Below are 19556 nucleotides of genomic sequence, written 5' to 3'. Positions count from 1 at the left end.
TAGAAACAGGCTGAAACTGGAAGGAACAGCACTCCAAAGCACACCAATAAACCAAAGAATTATGGGTAAATCAAAGAGATCCCTAAGATCTGATGATACAGAGACAAACCGTAACAAGTATCCAAGTCCGCCAAAATGCACAGATACATGGGAAGGTGACCTAAAAGCAGCAATGAGGAAGGAACCACAAGAATTAATAAAAGAAATGAGAGAAACCTTAACTAACGAGTATAAGATATCTATGGAGGAACGAATCAGCCAAATTAAAGAAGAAATGTTAAAGACCATGAGAGAGTCCATACAAAAAGAAGTGAAGGAATTAACAGACAAAGTAACAAGCCTTACTAGCAGAAACACAGAGTTGGAGAAACACATTGAAGAACTCGAAGAAAAACTGCAAACAAAAAATGAACAAGAAACCAACAAAGAAATAAAAGGCAAAGCACTGGAAGGAAAAGTCCAGTACCTAATGAACAAGGACAAAAGAAACAATCTAAGAATCGTGGGTATACCAGAAGGGGAGGAAATAGGGAAAGGGGAAGAACAAGTAGTCAGAGAGATAATAGCAGAGAACTTCCCCACCCTCTGGAATGAAACTTCAGGCCAAATCCAGGAAATCAAGAGAGTCCCTAATAAAATAGATCCTAATAAATTGACACCAAGACATATAGTAATTCAAATGGCAAAAAAACAAAGAGAAAGAGGAACTTCTTAAGGCAATAAGAGAGAAAAAAAACCTCAAGTACAAAGGTAGGGACATAAGAATCAAACCAGATCTGCCAGTCGAAATAATTCAAGCAAGAAGACAGTGGAATGACATATTTAAACGACTGAATGAAAAAAACTTCCAACCTAGAGTCCAATACCCAGCAAAATTATAATTCATATGGGAGGACAGACTAAAAACATTTTCAAACAAGACCGAACTAGAGCTATTTGTGCAAACAAAACCGATCCTAAATGACCTACTCAGAGATGAACTACACAATCCAAACCCCCGATTGTAACAAAAGCCACCCTACACAACACAACTGCACAACAGTCCTCTCTCTCAATAATTTCCCTAAATGTTAATGGACTAAACTCTCCAATTAAAAGACACATTGTAGAGAACTGGATTAGGAAAAATAAACCAGACTTCTGCTGTCTACAAGAAACACACCTACAGCTACAGGACAAGCATAGGCTTAGAATCAAAGGATGGAAAGTAATTATTCAGGCCAATGGAAAACAAAAAAGAGCAGGGACAGCCATTCTTATATCAGACCAAATTGCATTCAACCTCAAGAAAGTGATCAGAGATAAAGAGGGTCACTACTTACTGATCAGGGGAACATTAGACCAAGAAACACTAACCCTGGTCAATATCTATGCACCCAATGTAGAGTCAGCAAAATATGTGAGACTACTACTGGCCAATCTGGAGAAACACATGAAGGGATATGTGATAATAGTAGGGGACCTAAATACTCCACTATCACCACTGGACAGATCCACCAAACAGAAAAATAGCAAAGAAATAAGAGCCCTAAATGAAAAACTAGAAGAATTGGGGCTAATAGACTTATATAGAGCCCTCCATCCCCAGAAAGCAGAATACTCATTCTTCTCAAACCCACATGGAACCTTCTCCAGAATAGACCATGTCTTAGGATTCAAAGCCAACCTACATAAGATCACAAAGGTAAGGATCATTAGAAGTACCCTTTCAGATCACTATGCAACAGAGGTCAAAATTAATGTCAAGAAGAAACAATGGAGAAAAACTAATACCTGGAGATTAAACAACATGCTGCTCAATAACTGCTGGATCAAAGAACAACTCAAGGAAGAAATAAAAAGATTCCTTGAGACAAATGACAATGAAGAGACAACATGTCAAAATTTGTGGGACACAGCAAAAGCAGTAATTAGGGGGAAACTCATAGCAATACAGGCCTATGTCAAGAAACAGGAAAATAACAAAACCAACAATTTAAAAGATCACCTCAAAGAATTGGAACAACAGCAACAGAGAAATCCAACCACAACCAGAAGGCAAGAAATAATAAAAACCAGAGCAGAAATAAACAACATCGAAACTAAGAAAACAATACAAAAAATCAATGAGACCAGGAGTTGGTTTTTCGAAAAAATAAACAAGATAGACAAACCATTGGCAAAACTCACCAAAAAAAGAGGGAAAACACCCAAATCAATAGGATCACTAATGAAAGGGGAGAGATTACAACAGAACCCCAAGAAATACAACATATCATGAGATCATACTACAAACAACTATACTCAACTAGGCTAGATAACCCAGTAGAAATCGACAGATTCTTAGACAAACACCCTCTTCCAAGACTGGAAAAGGAAGATCTAGAAAGCCTAAACAGACCAATCACCTCAGAGGAAATTGAAGATGTAATTAAAAAACTCCCTAAGAACAAAAGCCCAGGCCCAGATGGATTTACAGGTGAATTCTATCAAACATTTCAAGAAGACTTACTACCACTTTTCCATAGGCTTTTCCAAACCATAGAAAAAACAGGAATCCTCCCCAACACCTTTTATGAGGCTAATATCACACTCATTCCCAAAGAAGGCAAAGACACCACCAAAAAAGAAAACTACAGACCAATCTCACTAATGAACATAGATGCAAAGATACTTAACAAAATCTTAGCAAACCGAATCCAACACTTCATCAAAAAGATCATACATCACGACCAAGTGGGATTCATACCAGGAATGCAAGGTTGGTTCAACATACGCAAATCAATCAATTTGATACATCACATCAACAACATGAAAGACAAAAACCACATGATCATATCAATCGATGCAGAGAAGGCGTTTGACAAAATCCAACATCCTTTCATGTTAAAGACACTCAGCAAAATAGGGTTAGAAGGAACTTTCCTCAAGATAGTTACAGCTAACTATGAAAAACCGACAGCCAACATTATTCTTAATGGTGAGAAACTAGAAGCATTCCCACTAAGGTCAGGAACTAGGCAAGGCTGTCCACTCTCTCCACTTTTATTCAATATAACCTTAGAAGTCCTAGCAATAGCAATCCGACAAGAGAAGGGAATCAAAGGAATCCAAATTGGGAAAGAGGAACACAAACTATCTCTATTTGCAGACAATATGATGATTTACATTGAAAACCCTAAACAGTCCACAGTAAAACTCCTAGAAACAATTAACCAATACAGCAAAGTGGCTGGATACAAAGTCAACACACAAAAGACAGTAGCGTTTCTATATACAAATCACGAAGTCAAGGAGAGAGATTAAAAATACAATTCCATTTAAAATAGTATCAAAAAATATCAGGTACCTAGGAATCAACCTTACAAGGGAAGTGAAAGACCTATACCAGGAAAACTTCAAAACACTTCAGAAAGAAATTGAAGAAGATCTAAAGAAATGGAAGAACATCCCATGCTCATGGATAGGTAGAATTAACATAGTCAAAATAACTATCCTACCCAAACTTCTATATAGATTTAATGCAATCCCTATCCAAATCCAGACACCATTCTTTAAAGAAATAGAACAATCAATCACAAAATTCATCTGGAACCACAAAAGACCCAGGATAGCCAAACAAATACTGAAAAACAAGAAGCTGGGTGGCATCTCCTTACCTAACTTGAAACTATACTATAAAGCCATAGTAATCAAAACAGCATGGTACTGGAACAGAGACAGGACCTCAGACCAGTGGGTCAGAACAGAATTCCCTGACATAAACCCCCAGATATACAGCCAACTAATATTTGATAAAAGAGGCAAGAACCTGAAATGGAACAAAGAAAGTCTATTCAACAAATGGTGTTGGTACAACTGGAAAACCACATGTACAAAAGTGAAAATCAACCCATACCTCACCCCTTATACAAAAGTCAACTCAAAATGGATCAAAGACCTTGAAATCAGACCCGAATCTATAAAGTTTATTGAGAATAAAATAGGCAGAACACTTGAAGACCTATATATCAAAAAGGTCTTCGAGAATGGAGCACCATTGGCAAGAACTTTAGCAACAAACATAAACAAATGGGACTACATCAAACTAAAAAGCTTCTGCGTGGCGAAAGAAACCCTACTTAACGCAAGAAGACAGTTAACAGAATGGGAAAAAATCTTTTCACTCGACATATCAGATAAAGGGCTGATATCTAGAACATACAAAGCACTCAGAAAGCTGAGCCCCCCAAAACCAAATAAAGCCATAAAAAAATGGGGAGATGAAATGAATAGACACTTCTCTGAGGAAGACAAAAGGATGGCCAACAAACACATGAAAACATGCTCACCTTCACTCATCATCAGAGAGATCCAAATCAAGACAACAATGAGATACCACCTGACACCAGTGAGGATGGCTCACATTAAAAATAATGGGAACAATCTCTGTTGGCGGGGATGCGGTATGAAAGGAACTCTCATACACTGCTGGTGGGAATGCCCCCTTGTCCAACACCTATGGAGAACAGTCTGGAGAGTACTCAAAGAACTCAGAATTGAGCTGCCATTTGACCCAGCAATTGCTCTCCTAGGTATATATCCCTAAGTGGGAAGGACATTCATTCCAAAATATATGTGCACCCCACTATTTATCGCAGCACTCAGTGTAATAGCCAAGTCTTGGAACCAACCTCGATGTCCAACAACAGATGAATGGATCATTAAGATGTGGTATATATACACAATGGAATATTACATGGCAGTCAGAAATGATACAATCACAGACTTTGCAGCAACATGGATGGACCTAGATCATATTATATTAAGCAAAGTAAGTCAGAAGACAAAAGAGAAACACAGAATGGTAGCACTATTCTGAAGCACCCAGAACACACATCTTATACACAACTGATACTCAACAATCAAATAACATGGTTTAACAGGGTAGAAACTCTAAACACTGCAATAGTCAACATATACTCAGGAGCAGTCCCCAAAGTACTTGAAAAAGGAACAATGCAAACTCTTGACTACACATTATTCCACAAAGAAAGCAGCAACACCAGAAACTGCACCGTAGAGAGAACAGGTATGTAATCAACCTTCCACGACAAAGGCCCACAACAATCACTTAGAGATAGTATTCAGGAGCACAGGTAAAGAACACCACGGGAAATCACTGTCTGCAATGGAATCATCCCATAACACTACATTTTAATGTCTTTATCTTATAATATTTAAAATAACCTCTCAGCTTTTATATCCACAGGCATCCTTGAATACAAATGGCGGATAAACTAAGATGGCAGCGCGGGATACCACACGAGATACCATACCTAGCTAGCACTATGAGATGGCCCCGAGAAAACTCTTTAACATACACTTTATCTCTAGGTTACACCTTCTTTTAGGAACTGAAGCACGTGACCAGTCAGACCACCGAAGCAGTAACTGAGATGTAGAGACTTAAACTACAGGCTCTATTCTGTGAACACATTCAAGCAAACTAGCATTCCCCTGCTATTCTCTCCTCTCTTCTCACTACTTTCTTTTTTATTTTTTATCTTCTTTTTTTTCTCTTCTTTTTTTTCTCTCTCTTTTCTACTCTTCTCTTTACTTTTTTCCTTTTCTCTTCTCCCTTTCTTTCTAAGGTATTTTCTCTTTTTTCCCTTCCTTCCTCTTCCATATACCTTCCCCTTTTCCCCCTTTGGAAATCCAACTATCCCTTCACCCCTCAATCCCATACAGACCTCCCGCCATATTAAAACTCTCCACCCTCAGTCCTTAATCTATTAGGCATCAAGATTGACCTCCTACCCCAACGAACCACTACCCAGCACCCAGTCGAGAGGACACCCAGTTAAACCCACACCTCGTCTCCTGCAAGAAAAGGCAGCCAACTCCCCTGCGGATCCATGCTGCGCAGCCCTCCCCACCAACTCCCCCTAACGTGGACTGTTACCTGAAACCGGACTTAGGTCTAAAAGTACCCTCAATGCAAGAACCCTTCCAGGACCTCTCTGCCACAAATCTTTTGCCACTCTGAAGAAGATCTGGGGATGGGATGGAAAGATGCCTGGGGACCCACACACCACAAGAAAAACCCAAAATACAATGGGAAAACCTGTATTTCCAACATAAGCATAAGAACTGTATCACACCACCTCTTTACCTGCTTTTCCCCAAATGTAAGATAGTCATATGCATCACTTTGGCCCTTTAAATACTTTGCTACCTCATTTAAAAAAAAATCTGGCCTACATATACATATGTAAGCACATACATTTTTGTTACCTATTTTTTTTTCTATTTATTATTTTTTCATCTTTTTTTGGGTATGTAACCTGTTTCTGTTTTCCCCTTTTGACCACCCCCAAATGCACCAACAATATACGGTAGCACCATTTCCCCCTGCAAAGGCACACTAAAATAAAGGGGAATTCTTACATATATATATATATATGTAAAAAATATATTAAAAAAAAGAGAGCTCTTATCTATTAGAGATAGGAACTCATAGTTGTTTACAATAGAGGGATATCTCCTACCTTGAAAATATGTCATGTGGAATTAACTTAGACCTCAGGTGTTTAGATACCATCAATCCAGCCTTGAACCCTGGATCCCAGACACAGGAACGGCACAGTTCTTCACAACTGCTACAGGAAACAAATCCCATCCGGGACAGCTGCAATACTGCGAGGTCACCAACAAATGCCAGCTCTAATATGACATCCTGACAACGAAGAAAATGAGAACAACTTGACCTAAGTGAAGGTTATCCTACCTTTCTAGCTAATGACAAGACAAAAGCAGAAGACTTGTCACCCTTTGGAAGGCCCAAAAGCCAAGATTTCGAGTTACAGATGACTGCTGCTAGAACCATGACCAGACTGTATACAGCCGGGGACCAATAAAAAAGCCCTAACCTAGGGTTTTAACTACGATCTGCACAATGAACATGATCCCCAGTTTCAAAGGTCTGGCAGAGACCATTGTAACGGAATGGGGCTTCTGGAAGCACAAAGAAAGACACTGTCCTAGGTGCCATCCTAGCTTCAGTGCAAAGACCAAGATCACCAACCACAGAAGATGAATTAAAATGACACTGATGGAACAGAACTTCTAGAACCACAAAGACTGACTTCATCATAACTCCCACCGCAGGATCTGTGCAGATACTGAGATCCCTAGACACAGAGGCCTGATAGTATCACCCAGGACAGAACAGAGGTCTTACAAACACCACAAAAGCACCACCGGGAGAGTAAATGATCCTGAACAGAGTCTATAGTTGATCCCATGACAATACACTCCAAGGGCGGAGAAACCCCATATCTCTTAGGCCAAATGAATTCCTTTTCGAATGACCCCAATATTTACTGTGCCTGGGCAGGAGGGAAAAAAACAAAAAGCACAAAACATTATTTATTTTTTTATATATATTATTTTATTTTCATTTATTATTACTATTTTTATTTACCTATCTATTTTTTGGTCAATTTCTCTGTTTGGGTGTGATAATTGAAGTTGTCTCCAGTTATACTTATTCTTTCTCTTCCTTTCTGTTCTTCCTTTGTATGCTATGCCATGTTTCCTATATCAAGACCATGGCATTTTTTGTTTGTTTGTTTGCTTGTTTTGTTTTGTGTTTGTTTTTGTGGGTTTTTTTTTTTTTTTTTTGGTGCTTGTGTGTATTGTTGGAGTTCTCACGGGATATTTGACACTTCTTTTTGTACTGGTGGAATGTTTCACCTTTTTTCTCCTTCATTTCTCAAACCAATGTTGAGAGCCTCTGGAAGAATTCTGCTTATTTTCGGCATATTAGACTTTTACCCCAGTTTATTACTTTTCTCTCCTTCAAATAAAACCACGTAACTTGAACTAGCTAGTCCTGCCCCTCCAATTAGAGGGGGAAACAAGGGAGACACCAGGACCAAACAGGCGCAAGACTACTATGCAGTAGGCTAGATACAGAGGAGACCACATATCCTAGCTACCCTGGGGGTGAGGGAAGAGGATATGGGTGGTAGGACAAAAACAGAGGTGTAGGGAGGACAATTTGGTGATGGGAATCCCCCCTGATTTAATGTAAATATGTACCTAAAATATCATTGTCAACAATATGTAAGCCACTACAATCAAAAAAAAAAAAGAATACTTGACTTCAAAATATTTAGAAACTGGTAATAATATAATAAATGTTAAATGTCTATAAAAATGAACTACACATCTCAAGAAGAAAAATACAGGCCACTGCTCAGGCATGTACCTGTGTAGCACATTTGCAATAGAAGATATTTTTTATTAATTTAATTTTCCTTGTTTTTAATTGTTTTTCCACTTTTCTATTCTGATACTTCTGGTTCAACTTTAGAAGGTGAACAGAAATTGGAAGGAAATATTAAAAAATAGTTTTAGGAATGTTTTCTCCAGATAAGAGGAGGAAACTAATTTTTCACAATAATAACACAGTGAAGGGGAAAAAGACAAAATAATGTATGTTTTTGTCTTATCTATTGACCATTGCAAATATGGGGTCACAGGCAAACTTGGTGTTACCAACAAGCACAGTATACAATATTCAGTAGCAAAAATTATTCAGTTTGAAGCAGGAAAGTGATTAGCCAACCGATATTCACATGAGGTTGGCTTCTAAAATAATTTAATCATCTAGGCTCTACTACCAGAGTGGAGGGCACCATTTGCAGTGCAGAATGTTCTGGCAACTTTATCAAATGCTTGAGAAGGTGTTATCTTGTGTTCATTCTTCCCTTATAAACAATGTTTTATATTTTCTTTGATTGTTGAGATGTCTAGTGTCCAAATTACCTTAAAACATTAGTTCTACTATGAAACACATTTTAGAGAGACGTACACCTCCATCTAGTCTAATTCTTTGTCATATTTCACTCAAAGAGGTCAATGTGAGAATTACAAAGTTACATTATCTACTTCTGAGATTTAGAAATAACTAAGAATTTCAGCAACTGAGAGACATACAATTTATCCAATCGAACAATTTAAACAATTCAAATGTTGAAAATATATATGTTAATATCTAAATATCACTGGAAAATATGCCAATTTTTAATGTTTAGATATATGTTAATTTAACTTTGAAACAGTAAATTTATGTAAAGTGTGCTTTTATGTTACTCTGAGCTTATATTTACCTGACTCACAGAGATTTTCAGTAGTGATTAATAAGTGCTATCACATTTGAGAAGCTTTGTTCCATTCATCATGAACTGAATTTCACTCTGAAGAGATTGATTTTTACTTTGTAGAATTCCCTTGTTTTCATAAGACCAATTTGCAAAGATGTATAAATTTTTTAAGAAAACAATCAAGCTAGTAAATAGACCTATCTATCATTTATTAAAACAAAAGATTGAAAGTACCCTCTCCATAATAACTTAGAATTCAAATAGTCAGGGTTTTATTTCAGTTAGAGTTTATGATTTAATAAATGTATAAATATTTTACATATGTTATTAATAAGACAGTAAAATATAATAAAACTATGTGTGACAATATATATGTGATCTAATCCCATCAAAAAATGGTGAGAAGAAATGGACAGACACTTTGACAAAGAAGAAATACAAATGGCCAAAAGACACATAAAAAAATGCTCCACATCACTAATCATCAGGGAGATGCAAATCAAAACAACTATGAAGTACCACCACACATCACAGAGATTAGCACACATCACAAAGAATGAGAACAAGCAGTGTTGGTGGGGATGTGGAGAGAAAGGAACTCTTATCCACTGCTGGTGGGAATGCTGTCTAGTCCAACCTTTATGGAAAGCGATATGGAAATTCCTCCAAAAACTGGAAATCGAGCTCCCATATTATCCAGCTATACCACTCCTAGGAATATACCCTAGGAACACAAAAGTACAATACGAAAATCCCTTCATTACACCTATATATATTGCAGCACTATTTTCCATAGCATGACTCTGGAAACAATCAAGATACCCTTCAACAGATGAATGGCTTAAGAAACTGTGGTACACATACACAATGGAATATTATGCAGCTGTCAGAAGATATGTAATCATAAAATTTTCCTATACATGGATGTATGTGGAATCTATTATGCTGAGTGAAATAAACCAGAGAGAGAGAAAGATGCAGAATGGTCTCACTCATCTATGGGTTTTTAAGAAAAATGAAAGACAGTCTTGCAATAATAATTTTCAGACACAAAAGAGAGGAGGTTGGAAGTTACAGCTCACCTCATGAAGCTCACTGCAAAGAGTGATGAGCTTAGTTAGAGAAATCACTGCATTGTGAACTATCCTACAATGAGAATGTATGAGGGAAACAAAAAGCCTGTCTAGAGTACAGGCAGGGATGGGGTGGGGAGGAGGGAGATTTGGGACACTGGTGATGGGAATGTTGCACTGGTGATGGATGGTGTTCTTTACATGACTGAAACCCAAACACAATCATGTTTGTAATCAAGGTGTTTAAATAAAATATTTAAAAAGAAAAGAAAAACAAAAACCATACAAATGATCCAAAAATTTCAATAAAGTTCAACAAAAGTTTTACAATAAAATGCAATAAAATTGGTGTAGAATGAACATACTTCCAACATAGTATTGGCTATATATGTCAAACTTATGGTTGACTCCATAATCAGCTTCAAAATTGTTGAAGTCCACCCTTCAAGATTAATGTAATACAGGATATTACCTCTGACAACAATTCTCTGATCATGCCAAAAGTCCTGGCCTGGCAATTGGACAAGAAAAGAACAGGAGGAGTTTGGATAAAGCAATAAAGCCTTTGAGATTTCAGTTGAGAGCAATATAGGACTCCAGGACTCATATTTAGAAAGAGAAACTTTCTCCTCCTGAAGGAGACGGGACACTTGGAACATCATCTCCCAGATAGCAGATGTCAAGAGTAGGAATTGGAAAATTCTGGTTCCGCTAGACAAAGTTAAGCTGAAAGCCTGGACAGCCTTTTCAGGAAGGACCCTGAGGCTCACAAGGCCATCCTGTGTGTTAAGTGTGAGAGTCCCTAACATTTTTCTGTGTTGTGTATCTTTAAACTTGTGTTTTGCACCATGTTCCTGTATTTATTTTGGAAACGATATTGTAGAATTGATAGTGAATGAAGTTTTGTTTGTTTGTTTAGGTTTTTGGTTTTTGGGCCACACTCGGTGATGCTCAGGGGTTACTCCTGGCTATGTGCTCAGAAATTGCTCCTGATTTGGGGGATTATATGGGATGCTGGGGGATCGAAACGTGGTCTGTCCTAGGTTAGCTGCATGCAAGGCAAACACCCTACCGCTGTGCCACCACTCCACCCTGATAGTGAATGAATCAAATGCTGACTGTTAAATCTCATTCTTGTTCCTTGCCAATAGAGTACTTGGTTTTAGTCTGCATTGTGTGATTCGTGCTTGTAGTCTTATTTGGGAGGGTCTAGAGTCTCAGTATATTCACAGTATTTCTGTGGCTTCAATCATATCTCATTATCAGAGCCTGAGCAACAGGGTGAGCATCTCTGAGTTCCTGTAGCTCTCTTATGTGTTTCCTTAGAACTTTCTCCTGTCATAACTCATAGTTCAAGATGAAATTCTATTTCTTAAGTTTCTATTCTAAATATCCACTTACCTGGACAATTTCAATTGCTCACCAAATTAAAGTATTAATTATATTAGCTAATTAATATACATACATTATAAAATCAAGTAGCAGCATAGATATTTAGGATATTTTGTAAAAATCACAGAGCAAATGCATTCGTGTGTATGTGGTGGTAAGCACAACAGAAAGACTAACAGTAGCATCTGTGATAATCCTCACCATTACTTTAATTAAGTACTTCTGAAAGTGAATAAAAATACCTTCATTGGGGTACTTAAGCCTGAGTGTAACTTGTACACTTTATATCATGTCACTTATGAGTACCAGGGTCACTGTGTGGTTCTGCTTTCTAAAAACAGGGCACCAGAGCAAGAAGGTTTAGGAGCTCTGCTCTAAGTGAATGATGGGCACTAAAGGGAAAAACATTACAACTCTTGATGGTGTCTGACAGCCAAGTGATAGTGGCAGAGTTTATAATGAATTATCAAAAGAATTGTAGAAAATTCAGCATCCAATCAAGATAACTGTTTTCAGAAGCTCATGAAAAATTATCAAGACTGCTGGGACACCAACCAGTTTGGTCTACTCACTGGCAGGTAAGGTTGGTAGCAAAAGAGACAAAGAAATAAAGGCAGTAAGAATGCTGCCTAATTCACAGCTGCCCCCCTCCCATGATGAGGTAAGCAAAAGGCCAGGAAACTAGACAAGTTGGCATTAGTCTTGTAGAGTCCTGTTCCTCTAATGGAGGTCCAGATCTTGTCATTCCATGGAATGATGCCTGCTCTTATATTTGATCCAGGACTGTGTATAACGGTTTATTATAAACATCATAAAGATACCAGAGGTCAGCATTCATATCAATCTAATCACTAAGACCATTCTTATATAACCAATATGTATACAAATCACAATTTTACTACATGTAAGTAACAGATAAATGGAATTGATGAACATTTCTCAATGGAAAGGGAAAATGAGACAGGATTCCCGAATTTGATACCAACAAACATGTATCAAGAAGTTTTAGGGCATAGAAGATTAGTAATAGACAAACTTCTTAAGCTCAGAGAACTTAGGACATGGGAGCAATTGTAATTTCTATTACTAGAGCAGTATTTCTATTTTTATAGTATGATTATTAACTGGAATATTGCTTTCAGTCTGTCTAAAGATAATACTGTAGACCATTAAATTTTAATTGATTGTCTAATTTTACTGATATCTTGAAAACTAAAATAGATTGGATTGAAATGAATTAGATAAGAAGAAGAAAATTGTGTATAAATTTTAGCTCTTCAAATTTAGGTTTTAGGTAAAATGTCCCACTGGAATATATTTTAGATCCAATATTAATATTACACTTTATACTTCTAGTATCTGATCATCAGATATTCCCTGGTGTTTACTTTCCCTCTTCACTTTCCCTGAACAACCCACACCACAACTGGAATTCAGTAAGGAGGCGTGGCCTGGGCACACTGGCCTGGCCTTGAGACAGTCCCAGGGACCAGAAAATGATAGATGGGTGCCTATAAATAATCAGGAGCCCCTCAAACGTCCTTGATAGGATCAGTAATCCAACAGGAGCCATCAACACTAGTGTTTAGGGGCTTCTCCTGACTTTGTGCTTGGTCACTCCTGCGTTCCAAGCATTAAACCCCATATGCTCGAGGAAAAAAAAAACACATATGCTCAGCTCTACTGAACTATATATATCTAAAAGCCAACTATGCTTTTGGGTGGTACCAAGGAAGGAACCTCCTTTTTCTGTCCCACCTGAGAAGGCTTCTGCCACCATTGATGGTAGAGAAGCTGAGTGAAGCCAGGGGACGAATCGACAGAACCTAAGTTGATTGGATGCATATTGGCTACCTTTGCTTGCACTTGCCAGATCCAGATACATTAGCAGCGTTTGGACCCTTCTCTCCTTTCATGACATCAAACCCCACAGTCTCTCCTTCAATGCTACACAGAAGTTTCCTCTTTGTTTCTCTTAAAAGCTGTCCAGTGAACAAAGACATTCCTTTGGTGTCATTTCTGTCATTTTCCAGAATATAAGATGACTTTTTAATCCATGAAAAACTTCTTAGAAGTTGGGGGTTGTCTTATACACCAGTATACGGCATGCTGAAACTTACTCCAGCTTCAAGGACGAGTGATCCGCTAGCTGCCAGGCGTCATCACTTAGTCCTCTGCTTGTTCTGATTAATCTTTCAGGGCCCACAGAGGAGCTGAGTTACCAAACATTGCATCCCATCAGGGAATACTCTATGAAGGTGTGTTACATGCTAGCATCCACACAAGACAGTTCTAATGTTCTCGGTTTTGCCATGAAGAGTATTATCATGGTGCCTGATGAGAGGGGAGCCTGGGTCACTTGTATCCCCAGTTTCAAAAGATTCAGAGAGAGACAGATCAGTAGGTGAAGGTGCTTCAATAACAACCAGTACAGGGAGGGCAGATGGAGAGAGATGGGTCTTGGCAGTAGACAAGATGTCTCTAACTCATATAGAAAAAGACCATGACTGCCCAACAATCAGAACTGGGAACATCCCCTCTGTGGAAAAATGAAGTACCACAGAATCCTCACCTTCTAAATTTGGTTTCACAACTGGTGAAAAAGTTCTAACAGTTCCATGCCACAATTAGTGGTTCCAAACTCCAGAGAAGATACGTGTGCTTGTGGCAGGATTTCAGCTTTCCTAACCATACTGCTCCATTCAATAATGACCCTGCTCACTTCAAGCCACACTGAGCTCGGCAGCCAAAAAACAATGTTCACTTCTGTCCTCCTGGGTCTTTATTCTGAAGGCAGAGATGCTGAGGAGAGAGCACCAGGCAGATTCCAGAAACTGTTCCAGAAATGTGATTTAATGAACATTAGCAATCTGGCATCAGATGAAAAGCTTTAGTTAAATAAATCTGGTGAAAAAGGTCTAAGAGGAAGATTGAGCAGTTTGGTGAAAGAAAGGAAAGATAAATAAAAGCATTTCTTTTTGCTGAAACATCTGGGGAAGCCTGAGAGGACACATGAGAGAATTACTACAGATGTGAACACTCATAGGCCTGGCAGCCCAAGTAAATTAGAAGAAAATATAGAAAAATTATAAGGTAGGCAAAGGATGAACAGGTTGGTGAACACAAGGCTTAAATTTTTAAACTGCTCTCCAAGGCTGGAGAGAACACAATAGCCAGGGACTCACTTTACATTTCCAGGACCTCTGTAAAGTGTCTCCACAGGTGCTCAGCAATGAGCATTTAAATAGTTTTATGGCCCTGGTCATCTCAGCATATAGCTTTTAGACAGTCCTCATCATCTCAGTACCCAGTACTGAGGCAATCTTGGTCATCTCAGTATCCAGCTGTGGGATGTATGATATGTACTGGCTATCTTCAGCACTCAGCAATGGAACAGCCCTGACATCTCCAGCATTGACCACAGCCTTGTCTGAGCTTTGAACAAAACATTCCTTGGTGTAGCAATAGTCCAGCTTCCTGATCCATGCTTAGGAACCTTCCTAATGTCTTTCCCAGATGAGCTCTTCAAATAACTCAACAGAAACACTGAAGAGAAACAACATCGGAGAGAGTAGGAGACCTTCGGGCTTAATAATGTTGCAGAAGTAAGATTGTGTCCTCAGCAAATCTGCCCTGGTAACTCTAGGCTATGGTTCCTGGCTTCCCTCAAGTATATAAATGGAACAAATTGGGCTAGAATGTGGGTGAGTGATCATAAGCTTTTACTCATCATTCTGGATCTCTGTAATCTTAGACTGGGACATGCACATCTGGGAAAGTCCCACAATTCTGAAAGATGATTTGGAAAGACTACACTGTTTCTACCTCCTAACCCTAGAGTACTCTGTCCTCAGCCTGCAGGAGGTGAGACTAGGGGCCACAGAGCAGGGAGATCTTGAGATCTGGTCACCTCAGCAATGAGCATTTATATGGTTTTATGGCCCTGGTCATCTCAGCAGGTAACTTTGAGACAGTCCTCATCATCTCAGTACCCAGCACTGGGACAACCTTGGTCATCTCAATATCCAACTATGGGATGGCTCTGGTTATATCCATACATAGTATTAGGATGGCACTGACCATCTTCAGCACTCAGCAATGGGACAGTCCTGACATGCTCTGTTCTGTAGTGCTTACTGCTCTCTTGTGTTCAATTCAAAACTTCATCTGAGAACATGTCTCCTTTTTGCAACATTAAGTATACTGGGATATCTGTATACGACACCTCTGCAATTATACCATCCATTTCATTGCAAATACTACAAGATGCTGAAATAATCAGTTTGCCTTGTTTACATGAATTCACTTGATCTATATGTGACAATACTTCAGCTTCATCTGTATCTCTTATGGATAAAAATGGTGTAAGTACATGTAGTCTGGAGTTTTAGTCTCCTTAAACACAGTGAGGCATGATGTGTATGTATGAAGGACATGCTAGAGGCAAGGCATACCACATCATACATTCAGAATAAATGACATCAGGGTTTCTTCCCACATAGTTTTTTCTATATCTCCAGAGCCTGTGACCTGGCAATTAGCCACAGCTCTGGCTATGACATAGTCCTGGCCCTGTTTGCACATGGAACTGTGAGGAATATTATCACCACATACATCATAAAAGTGAAATGGGGGCCAGAGAGTTAGCACAGTGGTAAGACATTTGCCTTGCATGCAGCCAATTCAGGACTGATGGTGGTTCAATTTCTGGCATCCCATATGATTCCCCAAGCCTGTCAAGATAGATTTCTGAGTGCAGATCCAAGAGTTACCCCTGAGCACCACCAGGTATGATCCAAAATACAAATAAAAATTAAAATGATGTGCCTGAATTCATTCTCCAGAGTCCAGAGACCCAAGGCCACTCCTACTATATCCCATCTGAAGTGCAGAGCTGAGAGTACAAGGTTGGAGGTCACTGAATGTGACAAGAGACTGGGGAAGGATGTAAGGATGCATAAAGGAGTATAGGGAAGGTGTATGGAGGAGTGGTGGAGCAGGATGAGGTAGGGAGGGATGAAGGGGTGGGGTGCAGTGGAGAGTTGCAGGGGTGGAGGGAAGGATGTTAGCATGTTAAGATAGGTATGTAGAAGAGAGAGAGGAGCAGAAAGGGTGTGAGGATACATAGCTCACACACATATTCTTCCTCTCAGACTCTCTTGGACCTGGCCTGACCTTTCAAACACTTCCCACTGCAGGTGCCAATGAATAAACACCATAAGCAGCATGATCATCTAGGGAGATATAGGTCTTGAAAGCTTGGCAAGCTAAATTTGAGAGAGGAGAACATGTCACCAAAAGCACCTGAGCTGCCATATAAACCAGTTCTGATGCTGCCATATCACCAGTACTTTGGACATTGTTTGAGAAGAGCAGGCTATGCATGAAGGCAGGAATGAGCACTTTTCTGCTTCTTCTGAGGAACAGTTCCTGCCTTCCTACACCGGAAGCTACCTTATTGCCTCTCACTCCAGATTTTCTAATTTTGCTCTAGGGGATCTGGAGAGTCTGAGAACCTTCCTGACTATTTGCAGGAGAGGGACGGTGAGCCGGAGATGACTTTTGAACTTTGCTTGAAATGTGCCTTTAAAACTCTTTTTATTGGAAAAATTAAGACAATTATACTGAAGGAAAATAATATAGAGTACAGGAAACATTAGCATGGGAGAGACTATGTTCCCCTCAGGAATGACAAGTCCCTAAGACAGAATCTAGGGGGCTAGCTGGTATCTTAATGGATCCCCATTTCTATCATGCTGCTGACATCACTGCTGCTCACATCCTGGCTGTCCACTCATCTCTGGGGAATATGGAGTTGGACCAGTGTTCTTTATGTGAGACTTTGCTGGTCTCTACAAGTCCAAGACCACATCTTCTTCCAATGGTGGAGAAAACCTACAACCACAGTGTAGATGCTACAACCACAGTGCATTTAGAATCTCATGTAGTTCTGCAGTTAGATCAGCTCAGCTAGATCTCCTTTAGATGGCATAGTGCTGGGCTATGTCCACACATGAATCTGTGTGGAATCTGATTACCACAGCAAGGACCAGACCAGAGGCAGAATTTTCTGAGTCTGAGAAGCTGTGCACTGCCTTGAGGCAGCTGACTGAAAACCCTAGGGAAGAGTCTGGCTTGCATCTGTGGCTGCATTATGCACTCATATTTTTTTTTTAGCAATTTCTGCCTGATTGTGATTGGATTACTTTCAGGAAACGACAAATTCTTATGTCTTATGACATATGAATCCACTGATTCCTCTTCCAAGGCTAAAAATGGTTCCGCTCTCCTCCATAAGAACATATGCTCAGGGCATGTATCCTGAATCAGACAGACTGATAAGTCTCAGTTGACATGGCCTGAAATGAGCCCAGTGAGATAAAATGACCTTATCCACGGGTTTATGCTGATTATGGAGCAGCCAGCCTGTAGCCTCTGGGCTTGGTAGACACATGGGCTTTTAGTTTCCTGACAGTTAATCTACCATGAACCGGGGGAAGCAAAGAACTATTTCTCAAATTCAGAGGCAGGACTGAGTCCTAGGTCATGCCCTTAGCTGCTCAACACAGACCCCTCTTTCCAGAAATCCACTCATGTCCATCTCCTTGTGTGTGAATGCATGTCTTTCTCCTTATGGGAAATAAGGAGAAATGAATGCCCTCTATGAATGCCCTCTATGAATTGGGCCACAAAGGGTGGATAAAGGTCAGGCACTGGTAGGTTCTATCCTACTGTTTCTGTAATATTGTGTGAGACAAGCACAATCTCCAGAGGCTCAAATAGAATGGGACATTGAGGCAATCACACTGGGGGAGGGAAGCATTGGGGTTACAGTGAGGGAAGGAATAGTACTGAGGTCAGAGTGGGGTGGACATGCCAAGGCTCTAGTTCTTCTAAGCCCAGGTATCCTCGGGGCAACATTTTCTTATGAGAATTATAGTTTGGTGAAGCAGGGAGAGCATCTGGCCTATGTTACGTGCAGCTAGTGATGCTTCACACACTTAGTTTTCCTGGACAGCAGATACAACTTTCCCTCAGGAACGCTCTCTGTGCACAGGTGTTGTGAGCAATGTAGAAAGGACACTGACCCCTTTCCTGGCCATAGAAAAGTTGAGTTCACAATTTAAATGGGAGGAGACAGTATGTGGAGGGACTATGCAGCTGATTGAGGATCCAAGGCTAAATCGTACTTCTGCTTGCAGGAAAGGGGGCAGAGGAGACTGAGAGCACCCTGAAGCTTCTGAAAATGCTCCCTGCTGAGTGCTGCTATGTCTTCTTATGCTTCAAAACACCCGAAAATGGAGAGGAAGAGATTTTTTACCTTTTGCTTTGCTTAAGACTCTCGGCTCCTCTTTTCCAGGAGACAGTGGCACGAGGGGAAGCTGTAGGTCTGCATTCAATCACAATCTCCCCGCCAATTTGGACCACTGAAACTCTCTTTACAGGATTTTTGGAGAAGTCAGGAGCTGAGGCTGAAACAAGATAAGTATTGGATGACCATTAGTAGCAGCAATGACTATGCTGGGCTTTGGACACTACTCTAAAGGGCAATCTGGATGTTTGATCTTGGGCACCTTTTTTACCTGTCAGTGAAAAAACAGTAACCAAAACCTTGTAATAAGAGGCATGAGGAGTTTACAAGGAGAGACCCTAACCCATTATGCTTGCAATGAGTAGATGTCAGTAACTCCAGGCTCAGAGCTACTCAGTGTAGACATAAACTGCCACAGGAAGGAACAATTAGGATAAATTGTATCCTGAAAACTACAACACACAGATAAAAGCAAGACATGGATCCGTCCACACCTGGTATGATCTTTAGTCACTCCTGCCAGGGTTCTGAGGAGTCAGGTTCTATGTGGTGTCATGGGTGAAACAGAGTTGACCATGTGCAAGACAAGTGCATTTCCTGGTGTCCTGTAGCTTCTGTCTATGAGCCTTAATCCAGACTGGAAAACAC

The 19556-nt window shown here is 39.7% G+C and overlaps 1 protein-coding gene across 1 annotated transcript in view; it reads right to left on the bottom strand.

The window, feature by feature from the left end:
- The window catches only part of CNTN6 (contactin 6), a 254912-nt gene that overhangs the window by 53405 nt on the left and 181951 nt on the right, over nt 1-19556 (bottom strand). Inside the window, exon 11 of the mRNA XM_049776825.1 lies at nt 18918-19068. Coding sequence (XP_049632782.1) covers nt 18918-19068 — 151 coding nt within the window. The remainder of the gene's footprint in view (nt 1-18917; nt 19069-19556) is intronic.

This window comes from Suncus etruscus, chromosome 7 (assembly GCF_024139225.1).
Source record: "Suncus etruscus isolate mSunEtr1 chromosome 7, mSunEtr1.pri.cur, whole genome shotgun sequence".
Lineage (NCBI taxonomy): Eukaryota > Metazoa > Chordata > Mammalia > Eulipotyphla > Soricidae > Suncus > Suncus etruscus.
The sequence above is the reverse complement of the archived record's forward strand: the minus strand, read 5'-3'. Positions and strand labels throughout refer to the sequence as shown.